At 41.0% G+C, this 17,366-nt stretch overlaps 1 protein-coding gene across 2 annotated transcripts in view; it reads right to left on the minus strand.

Moving 5' to 3' along the window:
- LOC103369631 (probable E3 ubiquitin-protein ligase MID2) overlaps window positions 1–17,366 on the minus strand; it is a 76,736-nt gene that overhangs the window by 22,418 nt on the left and 36,952 nt on the right. For both annotated transcript variants that reach the window (XM_008298386.1, XM_008298385.1), the window contains 4 exons: window positions 13,106–13,213; window positions 7,104–7,252; window positions 4,819–4,946; window positions 4,269–4,412 (listed from right to left, as the gene is read on the minus strand). In XM_008298386.1, the coding sequence (XP_008296608.1) occupies window positions 4,269–4,412; window positions 4,819–4,946; window positions 7,104–7,252; window positions 13,106–13,213 (529 nt within the window). The remainder of the gene's footprint in view (window positions 1–4,268; window positions 4,413–4,818; window positions 4,947–7,103; window positions 7,253–13,105; window positions 13,214–17,366) is intronic.

Genomic DNA, 17,366 nt, shown 5'->3' on the forward strand with positions numbered 1-17,366 from the left:
CGGACAGATGAGAAGGGAACAGCAACACAAAGTATCCTGGGAATGGAAGAGGGTTTGTCTTTGATGATGCAATATAGCGTTAATGGTGACAGTGTGTGTATGTGTGGCTGTCTGCGCGCATGCATGTGTGTATTAATATTACTCCATTCATTTGTTATGGAGGAACAGAGTGTGTGTGTGTGTGTGTGCCTCTTGTCTGACTGGTCGTCTGCAGCGACTGAGATCTCATCGTCAGTTCATCCCACACCACGTCTAAGATTGATCCTGCTGATGCTGTTATAAATTCCCTGTCGAGATGCACAGAGAGAGATTTTTACCAACCTCTGGGCCAAACCTAACGCCCACTGCGATCCTGCCTTTCACCTGCGATAATCATGTTAATTCTTCACCACAGGCCAGTGTTTAGGAGTACACATTAAAGGCGGGTGGCAGGACGAGACAGCAGGCAGATATCGCCACTTCAGCAATAGAAACTTTAAAAAAAAAAAAAAGGTTGTCATGTGAAGGAGGAAGCAGCGGTAAAGTGTTCTATTAGTCCAGATAGAGATACAGTGCAGTCTGTTGAGCTGAGCAGTGCAGAAATGCTGATGTGTAAGGAACTGGTGACACCTAAAAACTCTCCTGCTGTGTCCAAAGCTAACAAGTCTACATACTGGCACCTCTAAAAACAGATTTAAATCGAACAGCTACACGTGTGAAAACAACATGACAATGGGGGTTCAGGGTGGTGTCATGTCCAACTTGTCACATGCGGCTGAATTGTCAGCACCCCTTTGGCATCACATTTAAATGTACTGGGTACAACTTTAGCGTCATTTTTCAACATGCTGGGTAATCTGATATCTATAGAACTTAATCAGTGTCTCAAACAGATGCTACAAGACTGATGACAAGTCTTCTCTGCTTTTTTTCAGATGGGACAACTTTGCTATCTAACATGTAGTTCATGTTCTGAAAAGGTTTATTTTAACCCAGTCTTTCCCAAAACCTAACCAGCAGGGTAGTGTAGCTGCCTGAACATAACCAAACTGACTGGAAGTTAAAATAATGATCCGACACAGGACATGTACTCTGGACTCCTTGATTTAAGTCCCCTGTTTGATCTTCAACAACTCCCTGCACATTGAAACCTGATGCTAAAAGTGCAGGACCTTATTGCACCATGTGTATGTGACAAGTTGGAAGTGCAGATATGTTTCAGGGTCATTTGCTTGACTACTTCTTGGATGGGTCCAGTGGCTTCCTGGAGTCTTGCTTTTGTCGTCAGTAACTGCTAATCCTTTAAATTTTATATACGTGACCCATCTGCACGAAATCAGTCCCATTGTGCCTTGGGCTATTATGCATAAACAAAAGCGACATGTTGCTACCACATGACGCAAATCACGGGACAGGATTGGCTGGCAATGACACATTGCTCGTGGCGCACGGGGCGCACAAGTGATTTCCGCGGCTTCTGTCTGGTGTTACCGCTCATGCACGCTGATGGTATTTGACAGCGATTATGTTACCTACATGTAGAAAACAACTCAATGGACCGATCTAAGTAATAAACCCCAAATCAATATTTTATCATGTGTTAATGTAATTCAGGCTGTATCTCGGATATAGCCCAAGGCACAACTGATTTTGTGCAGATGGGTCACATATTTTGACTATATACATATTCGCACCACCAAAAAGTGAAAAATAGAAGAATTAGATTGAAAAAAATGCTGTAAATGCTTCAAATCAAGCATTAAATTAAATCTGGATCAGCAAAAACCGACTTATAATTGGAGGCACATCATTACCTCTTTGTGCAACTGTTAAAAATGATTAGGATGTGTGATTTAATTAACAAGAATATATATAAAAAGGTGTTTAAGCTAGTGTTAACAACTTCAAAAGAGTGTGAACCAACAAGAAAGTGTCACTGGCATCAACATCATAAAACAACAGTTGACTTGTGGAATACAAAGTCAGTGTAACATCTGGTTAGGAAGTAAGATGAGAAACAAATATTTATAAACATGTGAACATATAACTGGATAATCCAGGATTTTACTTGGCACATAACAAATGGATCAGTTACATTATATATCTGCACCTTTCACGAGCCACAGATGGCAGCTACACAGTTACAGTACAAGGCAACTTTACTTGCAGCCAATTTTGGATCCGTGACACACCTCACATTTCTTCATGGTATTTGGTTTCACTTGCTGATTCTATTTTTCTGCTGTTTTGCTTGGATGATGCTGCAAAGGCAGAGTTCGCAAGACCCCACAACCCCACTTCTATTCCCCCTGAGAGGGCCGAGACTAAGGATGTGGCCAGGCGAGAAACGAAGAGAGAGACAGGGACGGCACTCAAGTGGGAGCATTTAGCCACTTGGAAAGTTAGAGAAAAATACTATGGTAAAAACTCAAGTGGCATGGCAAGCTAAATGGGTTTCTCTCTTTCTCAGTTTCTCCTATGAATCTCTGAGGACTCTGTGGCAGCTCAGTGCTGAATATCTGAGTCACTCAGTCTATCATAGCTGTAATGTATCCTGATGTTTCAAATGGCTCGGGCACTTGAGTTGCATGGTTAGATGGAGAAATGTCAGGCTACACAGAGGAGAGAAGAGGAGATGATGAAAGGATCAAAGAGGGGGACGAAAAGAGTAGAGTCACAGGTGTCCTATGTGTGTGTGTGTGTGTGTGTGTGTGTGTGTGTGTGTGTGTGTGTGTGGGTACAAGCTTGAATGTGCACGATTATGTACATTAATCACATCCTCCTCATATCCGTAAGTGGTAATCTCACCACCCCTATGTCCCCATTATCCACTCTGATTTTTCACCTTTTCCCCTGTTTGTCTCCTCCTCCACAGTGGTCTTTCTTCCCCCCTTCATTTACATAGTGATAGCCAATCAGCTACGGTGCTGGTTGAAAAACCAGATAGCTTGCGAATACACACAATTCTGCTCAAGAATATTGCGCATGTGTGTATGTTTAAATTGCATTGTGAGTGTGTCAACCAGTTACTGGAAACGATACGGTTCTTTCTCATCTAACATACTAAATATGGAAAAGAGTCGAAGACAAATATCAATTCAGCTACTCTGGTGGTATGTATATACAAGGAATGTAAAACAGCTAACGTACTAATCTGCATATACAGCCACATGTAGGTTATATTGGATCTGAAATCTGCTCTGAAAACTAACCATTTGCTCCTAAAAAAACATCTACAACATGACTGCAGCTCAGCACGGTACACCTCTGCTAATTACATATATAACAAGAAAAGCACCGAGCGAAACACTTTTATCATGGTCACGTTTAGCCAGATTAAGTCTTGTCAGATTTGACAGACTTTGATCAGCTTGTAGAAAAATATCCCCAATAAAAATCACAGTATTTTTTTACAGCCTTGAAACAAAAATGAAATAGCCACGGTAGAGAGATAAATGGGATGGTTTGGAGGGCAGCTGTGAATTTATATTCTCCTTTTTTTCCCCTCCATGTCTCTGCAGAGTTTTCATACTGTTTAGACAAGAATCTGATCCAAAACGGTGAATCTATCTGATGAATCTCCACAATATGCACTGTATGTCCCATTTCTATAATGAGTAGTCTTGATAACTCTGCTCAGTTTCTCTATAAATACGAGCGCTGAGGACAACAAAGAATAAAGCTGGACAGAAAATCTAGGTTATGCAACACGGTTTGTATAAAATATTTAATATGTGAAAATAAGACAGGAATATTACAAGTATTGTGGTGCTTTATTTTTCTTTGTCACTGCAGAGAGGTCAGTGAGGATAGTGTGTTTCTTTGGGCTTCTTTTGGGCATGAGTGTGTGGGAATTCTTATTTTGGTGAACACTACAGATAAAACCGCCTTCTCCCAAGTTTCTGCACATACGTAAACTGTGAAGAACTCAGCTTGAAATGGCTTAAAGGGTTGCTGAGTTTACATTTGACAAAGTTTGTTAAAGGCCTATATGTTAGTGGCCTTGAGGAAGTTTTAGTCACATAATATTGGCGTCACACACTACTGTGTATTAAAATTGTGGAACTACAACCCTTCTACTTTCTAAAACAAACCTAGTATTTCAGCCAGGTTCAAACTTCCCCATCAAATTAAACTGGCCCTGGCTATTGCTGAAATGCATCCCAAATTATGTGAACATGAACTTCCTCCTGGGCTCAGCTAATTGCTTGTAATCTACAGTACAGATATTATTTTCTGTTTTACCATACCTGTGCATGTGTATGTGTGTGTGTTAGCACTTGACTTACTGATGAAATTAGTCTGTCCAGTGTAGATAGTGTACTGCAGCTCATAGGAGGTGACGCTGAACTCGTCCTCTGACGTCCAGTGAACAGTGATGGTGTCGTGGGAGGCGGTGCACAGCTCGTCTCTTATGGATGGCGGGTTAGGAGCTACATATGAAAGAAAAAACAACATGACAACGAAAAATAAACTGTATGAATGACCATAGTAAATAACCATCCTAATTTAGCATTGATGTAATTGGTAGACAGTTGACATGCCATGCTAAAATTTAAATAAAGTACATCTTAAAATGTAGTAGAAAAGAAGGGACTTTCAAGTACCTCCCTAAAACTTACAGTATGTTTAGACTAGTTGGTAGTAGTAGCTAGTTTTTACAAACGAGAACTTGACATGTAAAGAAAAATTGTTTACTATGTCCCAGAGAGAACAATTTCCTCTGTTAAACATTAAATTAACCAAAAGGACATGGTTATGGCATTTTTATGGCAACAGCAGGATCTACTGTGTATAACCAACATGTCCATTGCAGACCAGACAGTGTGCATATCTTACCTGTTAGGTAATCTAGTCCTTCCAGAATCTTCTTCTCTCGTGAGAAGTCAAGAGCAAAGTTGTCGAACGCCTCATTCAAGTTGACGTCAGGGATGAGTACCTGGGAGGAGGCTGTCGCCATGGCAACCCTATTGCGTGGTCAGGACATGGGGGAGAGAAGAGAAAGTGTCAGCAGGAGGGCAGAGATGTGTTGTGTTGAGGAGGGAGAAGAGGTCACATTAGGTGATGAACGGAAAGGAGGGGAGAAGGTGACTAAGAGGTGGACAAATGTGAGAAGTGGAGGAAGTGTGGTGACAAGAGGGGAGAAGTGGTAGAAATAACCAGTGACCAGAGAAAAGGTATGAGACAGAAAACATAGAAGAGCAGTAATGAAAGAAGACATAAAAAAATGCATAGTTTCGAATAAGGTGTCTGCGCCCCACCCTGTACAGAATCTCTACCTCTGTGTTGTCAAAACACAGACAAACCAGACACACAGTGACACACTTATTCCACAGTCTTTACAGCTTAGTGGAAACTTGTGCCTACTTCTGCTTTGAGCATCAGTAAGCTGGCAGGGTTACACAGCGGTGCAGAGCAGCGCACAGAGCAGCGTTGGTCCTTAACACTTTTGTTCCTCAGTGAAGAAAAACCTGTCGTCAAAGAAGTGCTCGGCCAGGTGCTGGAAAAAAAGAAATAAAATGGAGCCGGAGCCGAATAAAAGATGTTACGCCAGCTGCAGATTTCTGCAAAGGTCTTTGTCTGTAAACGAGACAGAGCGAAAAAGCTCGCGGCCTGAGGCGGGAGGAATGAATGAGGTAGAAGAAAAACTGCAGTGCCGACCCTTCAGTGATAGATGATTTTTTAACAGAGGCCTGACATTGATTGCAGGAGCTACAGACATTTGATATAACTCTTATTTCACCAACAGCCCTTCAACTGGATTTCACAGAGGCAAAAAATCTAATAAAAGAAAACTCACGTAGGCCAGAGGTTTTGATTTCAAAAGTCAAACAAAGTCAAATACATTAAAAATAAGTTTTATTGTGCAGCCGGCGGCAAGATGACACAACTACATTTAGTGGACATAAAGAAGAAGACAAAAGCCAGAGGGACTTGATTAAAGCCCCCTCTTGTCTGGACTTTAAATGTAAAAACTGAAGTGAAATAAGTCTACAGGACATGTTATTTACTGCTGTTAAAAAGAATTACTATAGCAGGAGGATGTGGAGATGCATTAAAGCTAGGGTAGGCAGTACGCTTTGGTGTCATGGGACAAACATTTCATACTAATCTTTCAGTTCGTTGTAACTTAAGTGATCTCACAGGAACGTGGGAGACTTCTGGGGTCATAGCTTGTCACGGTACAATGGGACAAATAGGGGATTTACTGTCAGAAGAGTGGGGCTTGAAGCCACAAGTGACTTTTTACTTTTAGCTTGACTATTTTTGTGCATGTGAAGCATGTGTGTGGATGCTACTGTGCTACATGGCCAATGAAAGAGCTTTGCTACTGACTACAACTGTTTTAGCCAAAAAACTGCACAGTTACCACCACGTTTCTGAGAAATGTTGTTAAACTGGCAACACCAATACTGCCAACAGTCGTGGATGGATAAGTACAGGTATCTGGAGTGACTGAGACTGCAGTGGTGCAGTTTCACAATGATCAGCAAACTGCAGCAGAGAAGAGAAAACATCACGTGCATCAGTCAACTGGCTGGGATGAGTCAACCTTCACGTCAAGGATCATCACTGGTGACGAGAGGTGGTTACCACTGAGAGAAGAAACAACACTTTTCACAGTGGATAAACCTACAGCCTCCAAGACTGGAGAAGGTGCGTTAGGTCAATAGCGTAGATTTCTGCAGAGGTCTACTGTTATGACCTTGACGGTGTGTGCTCCAACTGCGGTTATGCAGGATTTTTTTTTGGGCCACAACACCACATCATTGCTTCCTACTCTCCAGAGTTGGCTTCCCATGACCTCTTCCTCTTCCCTAAAATGAAATTCAAGTTGAAGGATGCCCGTTTTGACACAGTTTAGGAGATTGGGCGCCCATTGCAGATGCTGCTTGACATGCTTACATAACGGGACTTCCAGGGAATGTCACAGGCATTGCAGAAGCGCTGGGAGCGCCGCACGAGGAGAATGCTTCGACAGTGACGGCAGCCAAATTGAAATCAGGTATGGTTTTTGATTTTTATAGGCACTGCCTCAGAACCTTTTGATCGCACCTACACTACTTTTTCTACCTTAATGTGTGTGTGCAGAGGTGTGGATGTCTATACATTACATCACCCACCTTTCTGCTACATTTCTGGCAGTCTGGAGGAAGCGGGCGTGGTCGTTCTCCTTCAAGCTCTGTTCAGCCTGTGTGATGAGGGCACTGGAGCGCTCCAGACACTGGCGGCAGTTTGCAATCTGCTGAGCCAACTTGCGCAGTTTCATCACCTGGAAGAAACACAAAGACAGTGCATGTTGCTATGTTGTATATGACACACATGTGATTTACATTCATATGCATTCACCGATTCGATAACTAGTTTTTCATTTAGTGATGAGAACACATATAAAAATACCAACTTAATATTATTTGGTCTAGCAAAAGTTTCACAAAAGCAACCAGCACATTCTTCTATAATGCAGGAATTTTTAGCCCAACACCTTCTTTTATTCCAACTTCCAAAACTCAGACAAAAGTAGTTCTCCGGTGTTATTGATCTTTTGTGTTCATCTTTTGTGCCTGAAAATAACCTTCTATCTGCACAGGGCAACTCATGTTCCCTTCACTGCACAAATTCCGAAAAATAGAACTCCCTCTAAATCCAAATGCATCCTAACTGTAGTCCGATGATTTCAGTATGAGGTATTACTCGTTAAGACTGTCACTAATCCGCAAACATGTCCACACTTCCAGAAAATATAATTAGGCGTTTGCCAAATTGCTACAAAATATTGAGTCTGTTTTAGTAACACCCTCCGACATGATTCCTGCTCGATGAAACCGAAAAGTTGCCATATTAAAGACTATCCATGGCTGAAGCTTTTACTACTACAGAAGAGCGACACACTAACCCTCCGTGGGAATCTTGGATAGACACCGAATATGCTGGATGCTGATCAATTATTCTACGTTTGCGGAAACACCGAGCGGAGGACGCTACGGTTTGTGTGTGGAGTTGTTTAAAGGAAGAACTCTGCATAAGGATGTAATTTCATACTAAGCCTCGCCAAAAATGCATCCCTTTCTCTCAGTAAATATCCCACAGATGCAACTACTTTACAAACTGCCTCTGATGGTTGAAAACACTCGACAATAAATCTGTAGATTCCATCGGGAGGCGAAATCACAGACACAGCGATGTGGATGCATGCACAGACCGGAAAACAGAGAGACAGGAAGACACGAAGAATGCAGCAGACGGGACAGAGTGCTGGTCATGAGGCCAGAGTTGAAGTGAGCCCATGGCCTCTTCATTCCCACACTGACCTTATTATCAAGTTGCATAATAGGAGGGCAGACATTAATAGCATAGCGGATTGTTGTCTAATATAATAACAATCAGAGCATGAGGTGCAGCATTCTGTCTGAGTTCATGTTTGTCTATTAAAGAGCAAAATCTTGAGAAAAACATTCCCAGAAATGGACTAGAATTAGCCTTGTTAGCACATTGTAAACACATCTCCATGCACTTGATGTGCATGTTTCAGATGTTTTAGCACAACCAGCTGTGCAAAACAGAAATCCAAGCAGGAAACAGACAATTTGCTCATATTAATTAGCTTCATATTCATCGCAAATAACGATGTTGTGACTCAAAAGGAAGGGCAGTCAGCCAGGTCAGGGTTCAAACACAAGTACACACACACATGTTTTTGCAGTGCAGTCCCTTTGGACTTTAATTTGTCAGTGGGTGTGCTGTAATATCATTTCCGAGTGAGCATAAGGAAGCCATTCAATGGTAATTTGAAATTAATCTATTTATCTTCATTGCGGCTCATATCCTGATTCTGGAAATGAACTTAGTTTGGGGAAACTCTTCACAGCACATAACACAGGCTGCTTGTGAGCCCTGGGACTGTCAACAAAAGGTAAGTTGTCGAAGAAAATACCAGCTTTAGTGTGAGGTGCATTTCTGCAACAACGATTAAAGGAAGCCTGCGAATTTCAAAAGGCAAACAGGAAAGTTAGGTCACGTCGCTGTTTGAAAACACCATCATTTCAGTAACAGATAATTATTTGAATCTCTGCACACTAAAAAACAGCAGAAAGAACATTTCAAATGATCGGTGTACGTGGAGGATTACTCATTTATATTTTCAACAGCACATTTTGGCTGGCAGGGCTTGAAATATGCACAGAATTAAAAGAAAAAACACTGGGTGGCAGTTGGTTAAGAGCTTGCCACGGAAAGCTCTTAAAGAATCAAAACAGTATCTAATGTCCACTCGCTTTCTACTGGTGGAAAAGCCACTGCGCTTAGAAGCCTCTCTAAGCGGGGGACTTAATGGAGTTTTCAATTGACGTCGCAGCCGCTCTTCCACTAAGTCCACCATAATCTGTTGTCACTATGAACGACATTTGAGCAGGTTGTTGACGGCAAGGAGGAGGAGAGGCGAGATGTGTTTAATGGATGGGTTATTATTTGGCAACATATGCCGCAAACAGCAATTTTAGAGATGATTACTCCTCTCCCTCAGAATAATGGACAATATGGCACAGCCTGTACGCGTGTGCGCAAGTATCTCACCTTGTGTGAAGACCGCCTCATTCACAGCTGAAATGGAACAGTCTTTAATCATAGCTTAAACATTGTAGTGCCAGCCAATCAGTATTTTAATTTGTTCTGCAGCCTTCCATGGGGCTCAATGGGTTTATGAAACCTGTTTTCTCTGAACACATTACCTCAGTGCAGGAAGGAGGACGTGAGCACAAAACAACAATTTGGAGAAAGCAAATTACATTTTGTAAGAAGTAACTATTATTTCTGTTGAGCAAACAAAAAGTCTGCTGCACGCTCAGGTTTGCTTGCGTGTGCTGTTCCATGTTGTTGCATAAAAACACCCTCTCACATTAATGTTCTCTCTTCTTTGACGGCATTCTTACGGTTTTTTGTCTGCACTCTGTTTAAAAAAAAACTCTTCATAGCTAGCTTGCTAATATCTAGAAGTGAGGCAAAGGCTAAATGAATTAAACAATTTTCTTAAGTTTGTGTGCACACTTACTACTTATACTTGAATACACACTACTTAGTGTATATGTTGCTATCCTATCTAACCAGTAAGCTTCAAAGTTGGCTAAGGGGTTAGGCTCTAGAAAAACTTGCTGAAAGAACTGATGTGGAAAGGAAAGAATCTCGTTTGTGTCAAAAGAAAATATCCAAACAGCGATTTGGTGAAGGTTCTGGAAAGGTCATGGGGATGGTTAAAGATTCTCACATCTAATTTGTTCGGTTCAGCTACAAAGAACTCTGGTCCATGGTGGGGTTTTCAGAAATTGGTGAGAAAGCTTGCTATGAAACGATGGTGTGGACTAGAACTGAACCAAAACCAGATTTTTAGTCTTGCTCAGGATCAAAGTTTACTTTTTAATGGTTTGTTTGTAAATGGAACAAAGATACATTCCAATATCCCAATATTTCACGATAGTCAATGTATAGTTTTAGTGTAAATTCAAAAGCTAAGCCATACTGCTAACAAATCCAGCTGCCGTTGTGTGAACTGTCATCTGTAAATTATTTGGTGACCCTGGTAGCATGTAAGCATCCCAGCATGTGAATTCAAGGATTTTACCCAGATCAGTCAGTCAAAAGCAGTTCAAACTGCAGTCTGTTGTTTTTGTATCTTTAGCGAACAAAGATAAAAAACCAATTCCACAGTAAAATCCCCAGAATATTTCTATACAAGCCACTTTCTGTCTCTCTATGATAGATTTGCAAGCTTTCTTTGTGAGTGTTGTGTCAACAGAGAAAATACTGTATGTATACGGGCAGCAATAACAGAGAAGACAGGCTGCCAGTCACCAGAGTACGGACATGAGTTTGGATGCAGGTGACTAAACCAACAGTGGATTCACTTGCATCGGTCCAGCCAGTGAGTTACTGTTAGTCTGTAGGACTTCATGTTTTGCAGGTTTGTTACTTTCTTTCTCAGTACGGATCAAATGAACCAAACTACAAGCCTGAAAATGCCCAAAGTCAAACACTTTGTATGCACAACCGTCTACCCTAAACTACACTTTAAGCCAGTCAGGGTAGTGCGCTGCCTCGAACAGGCAACAGCATAAATCACACAGTCATAGGAAGCATTTGTCAAGTCAATGTAAAGACAAGTTGATCTCAGCACTCAAACAAATACCTAACTCTGCAGTTTTTCCAGTGAAAAATAAACTAAGCCATAAGCTTAAAAAATGAAGGTAAAAAAAGTAATTTGAGTTGTTAATCCTCAAGACTCTAAAGCAGTTAAAATAGTTTTCACAATGAGAATGAACGCCTTGGAAAACAGGCAGTCATATGATAACACACACGTACGTATCAGGCTGTGGGAACAGTGTGTGTTTTGTTTGGGCAGAGAGAGATTACGCGTGACTGCTGAGTCGTCTCCTCCAGACACACAGCTCGTTAAGAGGAGGTAAGAGAGAGAATGGGAGCACCTTTCACAGCTCTGCTCACCAACATCCAGTCTGTATAATCCTGTTATTCTGTTGCGGAGTCACTTCTGAACACTTTCCTCTCCTCAGCAGGAGAGTGCATCAGTAGTTTGTTCAAATGTGTAAAATGAGCCGTGTTTTCCTCCTGACAACGCGCCTGCACCAAACATCCCTGATATCGCCTCTCTCCTCCATTCTCTTTCAGGCAACCCTCAATTTTAGCACATCCGCATTTATGTGAATTACACACGGTGCATTTCATTCATCTTCCTTGACCCTTCAAGTGGTCCTCTGGTGTTTTATACGTGCTTTCTTTTTTACCTCCTGCATTTCACTGCTCTGCTAGACAGCCTTTTACAGACTCAGACTCTCAGGAGAACAAGCCTTGCTCTTTGTCTCCAATCACTGCGGACACACTCTGACACACTTTCCCTGCCTCACACACACACACACCGACACACACCTACTTCAGTCCTCGCGCTCAGAGTTTGGAAATCTTTCATGTTTCAACAAAGCTCTTTCGCTGCCTCAGAGGACTCCACACAAGCACTTAAAACTTCACCTCTGGGAGGGTCTCTGTCCTGAAGCTCTCGGCGCTCACGAGGGGACAACCGACTGCATACACACCATCACGTGTACACACAAACACACACACACACACACACAGCTGTCTGTACAGTAGGGCCTTTCTGAACTGTCTGAATCACCAACAGGAGGTTCCAAACAGTTTTTCCTGCCATCTCAGATTCTTTCCACACACGTTCAGATTGGCTGCCGCACGCGGGAGAGGCTGCTGCTGCTCTTTCTCTCTCTTTTCCCTCATTTTCTTTTTCCCAACTCTCCTAAAGCCTCAATGTGACGTGTGTTTGGGTAAACAAGCGCACAGCTAACGAAGTAGCCACGTAAATATGTTCTGTCCACGACTGAGCTCATTTTCATTCTATTGTGTAAAACCCTGGAGGACGGTGCAATTTGGGCATTTTGGCTCTCAAATGACAAAGTGAGTGGTTGAAATATGAACTGGTGTAGAATGAATCCCATGATTTACTATGAATTCAATAAATTCAACACCTTTCTGTTACAAGCATTTTTTTTTTTTTTTTACATAATCACAGAATAAAATTATTATCTCTGATGGCACACTGACTGTTTGTAATGACAAACCCACAGATGATCTATGGAGCTTGTTGTTTTTGGTTTGAGACTATATGCTCTGCCTGTTTCTACTTCTGCTCTCATCAGCACCATTTCCAACAACAGTTAGAATGTTTCTGAGAAAAAAAAATCTAAACTAAAAAAACTGAAGCTAACTTCCTCAGCAGACAGACAAAGTTGGCAAATAGCAAGTAACTAGTAGATCATTTTTTCAGGAGGTTAAGAAACATGACTCCAACAAGAAGTTACTCCATGTCTTCTGGATGTGTAAACAGGCAACTAGTTGCTAAGACTGGTTGCTACATATTTTAAGACAATAAAAATGCATAGATATTCTGTTAACTTTGTTTTGAGAGTTCTTCAGTTCCTCTTTGACAGAAAATCTGTAATTTAAACCTGCTGAAGCCATCCATCTTTCTAATTTCATTAAATATTCTAGACAGTGCTTGAAGGAAACTGAAAAAAAAAAAGAGTTTAAAGGCATCCGGGGAATACTTTACCTTGGACTCTTTGATCTTCACAGCGATGACCTGTTTTCTCTGGCGGATGATCTCCACCAGCTCATCACACTCCTCCACCAGCTTAGCTTCATGCATGGCTGTGTTCACCTGAAGAAAGAGAAGCAGTTACATGTAAATGGTTCAATTAAAACCCTTTAAAGCCTCACTTTCAAACCCAAGCATATGCACACTCACATGGAAATCTGCATATTCATCAAGAGCACATTAAATTACACTAACTGTATTTAACGTTTTGCTTTATCTTAGTGGAAACAAAAAGAATATGTCTCCCACGCATGTTTTGCCTGTCTCCCTTGATTTGTGAGGAGCTTTGTCAGCTTTCTGGATTGACAGCAAAGACGATTGCTATCATCACACACACAGAACGCCGTTTATTTTTCTACTTCATTATGCATTCTGCACACGGGGTGGAGATGCCTCTAGCAACATCTGCACCTGGATTAGAAAAAAACAAAAAAAACAAAAAACAGAGATAAGTGATTTCCAACTCATTAATTGTGTCACTGGAAAGACCATAAATCATTGCGCTGCAAAGCACACACTGATGCATGTGGGAAACAGAAAAACTTTCAAATATGCATACAGTTGGTAAACTGCTCGGGCCACCAGTTAGTGAGCAGTGCTGGTAGTGAGAAAAGGACAACTCAGTGTACAATGTAGGTTGAATTTCATTATTCATTTGTCAAAAACGTTCTGTTCCTTGCTGGAGGGAAAATCTATCACGGCTCATAAAAATGGGTATAACGGTGCTGGACTCAAGCCACGGCTTGTTCTTGTATGTAATATGAATACGTTATTATACAGCAAAGCCCATTATGTGCTAAGAAAATGCTGCATAACATTCACAGAGTTATGCTTATTTCCAAAACATGTTTATTTCACGCCGAGTGAAAAATAGACTGAGTATTGTTTGAATACTCAGAGCTTCATTAAAGGAGAACTTAGAAAGAGCCTGTGCAGACAGTCATTAATTCACTGATAGAATATGCTTACCCCATGCCAATTTAATAGATTCTGTGATTATTTTAGGACCAAAGTTGCCAAGGCAACTCATCATCAGTACACCATTTCAGGCTAACACTAAATGAACAGCCAACTTCAAATATGTGTGGGTGGGTGGGTGTTACTGTAACAGTAAGAGTGTTTGCTGAATTGCAACAATGAACCCATACTAGCAGGTCTGCCAGTTGCAAAATACACTTAAAATAACAGCAAACACTTCTTAAACACTTACAGCAGGGTTCAAATGATTTTTTTTTCATTTTCATACTGGTCCAACTTCACTGCTGAGCCAATGAACTGAGCAGAAAACCTAAACTGCAACGTCTGCCATCACTAAAATTTTCTTCATGTTGCGACATTTGACCACAATTAGTTTTCATTTTGGGACTGATGCTTTACCTTTGAGTTAGCTGTGATTGCTGTGTCATTAAAACATGTATTGTAAAGTTAGAAACCATGCCCGTCCTCATATTTAAGCAAATCCTTTACTGGGTATTAAATCTCTTCAGATTGTGCAAGAGAAACCTCATCACTGTTTTGTCTGCTCCAAGTGTTGTACTTTAATTAATATTTCATTGTACAATCCACATTGTGTTGCTAAGCGCTGTTATACACATGTAAACAGCCCCCATGTCCCATCCAAGATAAAGTTGCCACACAGCTGTACTGAGACTGTGGCTGTACAGAGCTGTACTGTGAGTGTACCTCCTATACCGTCATGACAGAAGTCCCCACTATTTTGTCTCTGGGAGCTAATTTAGATCATCAGAGAAATTATAGATGCACTCTAGGATACTCAGAAATAAAACAACCCGGCACAGTCACTGTGGGAAGCTTTCACTCAAACCGGCAACTGCAGAGCGATTCAAAAAAAAAAAAATGCACGCAAGAGGCGAGAAATTTCACGAACACTTCAAACAGAGGCCTACCATCAAGGATGTTCTGAAAGGCCACAAGGATTTTTTTCTCCACGCTTTAACTGCTTCGCTGCATTTGTTGTGTGAGTGTTTTCTGCAGTGCGCTGACTGTGGCAAGAGCACTTCTCAGCTGGCAACCATTATACAGAACTACACCAGAGAAAGCACTGTGAGGAGACACCCTCCGCTGTTCTGACTGAGCGCAGCAATCTAAAAGTGATGCAAAGATGACATTTAAATCAAAGATCACAGCACAGTTATGGCAATAAAACAATGGCGCAGAGACGCCATGCCTGTGCATACCGTCTGCGACTAAAACTCATCAAACAGTCACATCTACAGGACACTGACAGGTAATGTTAAATTCATTCCTGATGAATAAGAGTGTGCTTATTTTGTAAATGGCAGAGCATCTTTATACCTAATAAAAGCTTGCAAAAAAATTCTACCATTTATAATATGATCTTGTTTACCATTGTTTTATCATCTGTTAAATCTTTACAGAATTCATTGGCCTTGGGGTATTTTAATACCAAATGTGGATTTTGTTTCTGTACTGTTTATAAAAATAACACACGTATAACTGAAAATACTGCATTCTCATACAGGCTGTAGTTTGGCACTGGTTTTGACTTTTATGTCCAGTGATTCATCTCTTTTTGATTAATTCCCCATGCTTAGGTTTTACAGGGTTGTTACTTCCTGACATGCTGAAGACTATGAAACTACTTACTCTAACAACCAAGTTCCACTCATCACTCCACAAAGCTCATTACAACACGACAGTCCACTTAAGCCTCATTATTCATATTCGCTCACTCACTCATATTCCCCACAAACACACACTTTGCAATACTATCTCTGAGAGGACGCTCATTGACATAATGCAAGCACCTCACACGAACCTTGATTGCCACAATAAAAGTCCTCACCCCAACCTAGATCTAACTCCAGCCTGAACCCTCACATCAAGTCATGACCCTTAAACAGCCCTTTAAATGTGTGTCAGAAACCCACTTTCCAAAAATATCTCTAAAGAGCTCTGAAGATCTAAACTCCAACAGTCCTCGCAAACACGCACAGCCACCGCACACAATTAATTCTGCAAAGAGCCATCTTATGACTGCAGGTTAGTAATTAAGCAGGATAAATGCAGCCGTCCAGGATCACTGTGAATTACAACCGGGCTACTTGGCAGCTTAGAGTTACGGAAACAATCTTCTCCTCTGCTCCCCCCACCCCCCAATCCTCCTCTTTTACCTCACTCAAATCATCTACCTGCTCCTGACATCATTATCCACTTCCTGCTACACAAACACTGTCACCTACCGTGCATCTCCCTATTCATTAGACTCCTCTGCAGGTGCACTGACATCACGCTGCCAACTTCACTTAAAAGTATAGATCTATTTTTGGAGTGTGTGAAGAATAACCACAGCAAAAATGAAAACATTTTCAGTGTCAAAGGCCTACCAGCTGCTTCCGCTACAAAGAATGGTTGTTAAAATTAGTGAAAACATGCTGGAGAGGGGCAAAAGTTAAGCTGCCAAAATGTGCAATAAAGGGATCTTACTTAATACATATGATTAACATATTAACCAAATTAACTGGCATCATTTCTCATTGAGACTACGATGAACAAATTTACAACAATTATTCAACAATCTATTCTGTTAATTTATATCTATTCTAACTTGGTTGGCATTCATCTTGCTACAATGCAGCTGATATTTAAGTGATTACCATTCAGTACTTTCTATTTATTACAAAAAAGATCCCAATCACAACTTGGTATCAGTAGTAATATTACTGCAATTAGCAGTTGAGTAGTTTTACAGCTTGTTAAAATTAGTAGCACACGTTTTCCTTTTAAAACTGTTCAGACATTTCTCTTTTTGACCAAAATCTCTCATCGTCTCCACATCTTAAGTGCCCCTTTGCAAAACACCTTGAGGAAAGGATCTATTTGCATGCCTGATCCATCGCTGGCAATCTGCTTCAGACATGTCAGGACATCCAGCAATCATTGCATCCAAGAGGAAACAAATGACTTGTGGCGTTGAGAAATGTAGTGTAAGATGAAAGGAAAAAAATAACACCATTATGGGACGGTGGAACACAATATTACTAAATGTGCTGTATTCTGCCTCGCTTGCCTCCTTTCCTCACCTGGGCTTTAGTCATCAAAGAATGAAAATAGGCACGCAGTGTTGCATGTCTCAATTAGAGTTTATGCATTTTTTATTTAAATTTTGTTTTATTTTTTTACATGAACCTAATAACGTTGCAAATTGCAGTGTAATTTACAGTAATTTTGTGTT

This window comes from Stegastes partitus, unplaced genomic scaffold, assembly GCF_000690725.1.
Source record: "Stegastes partitus isolate 25-593 unplaced genomic scaffold, Stegastes_partitus-1.0.2 Scaffold1312, whole genome shotgun sequence".
NCBI lineage: Eukaryota > Metazoa > Chordata > Actinopteri > Pomacentridae > Stegastes > Stegastes partitus.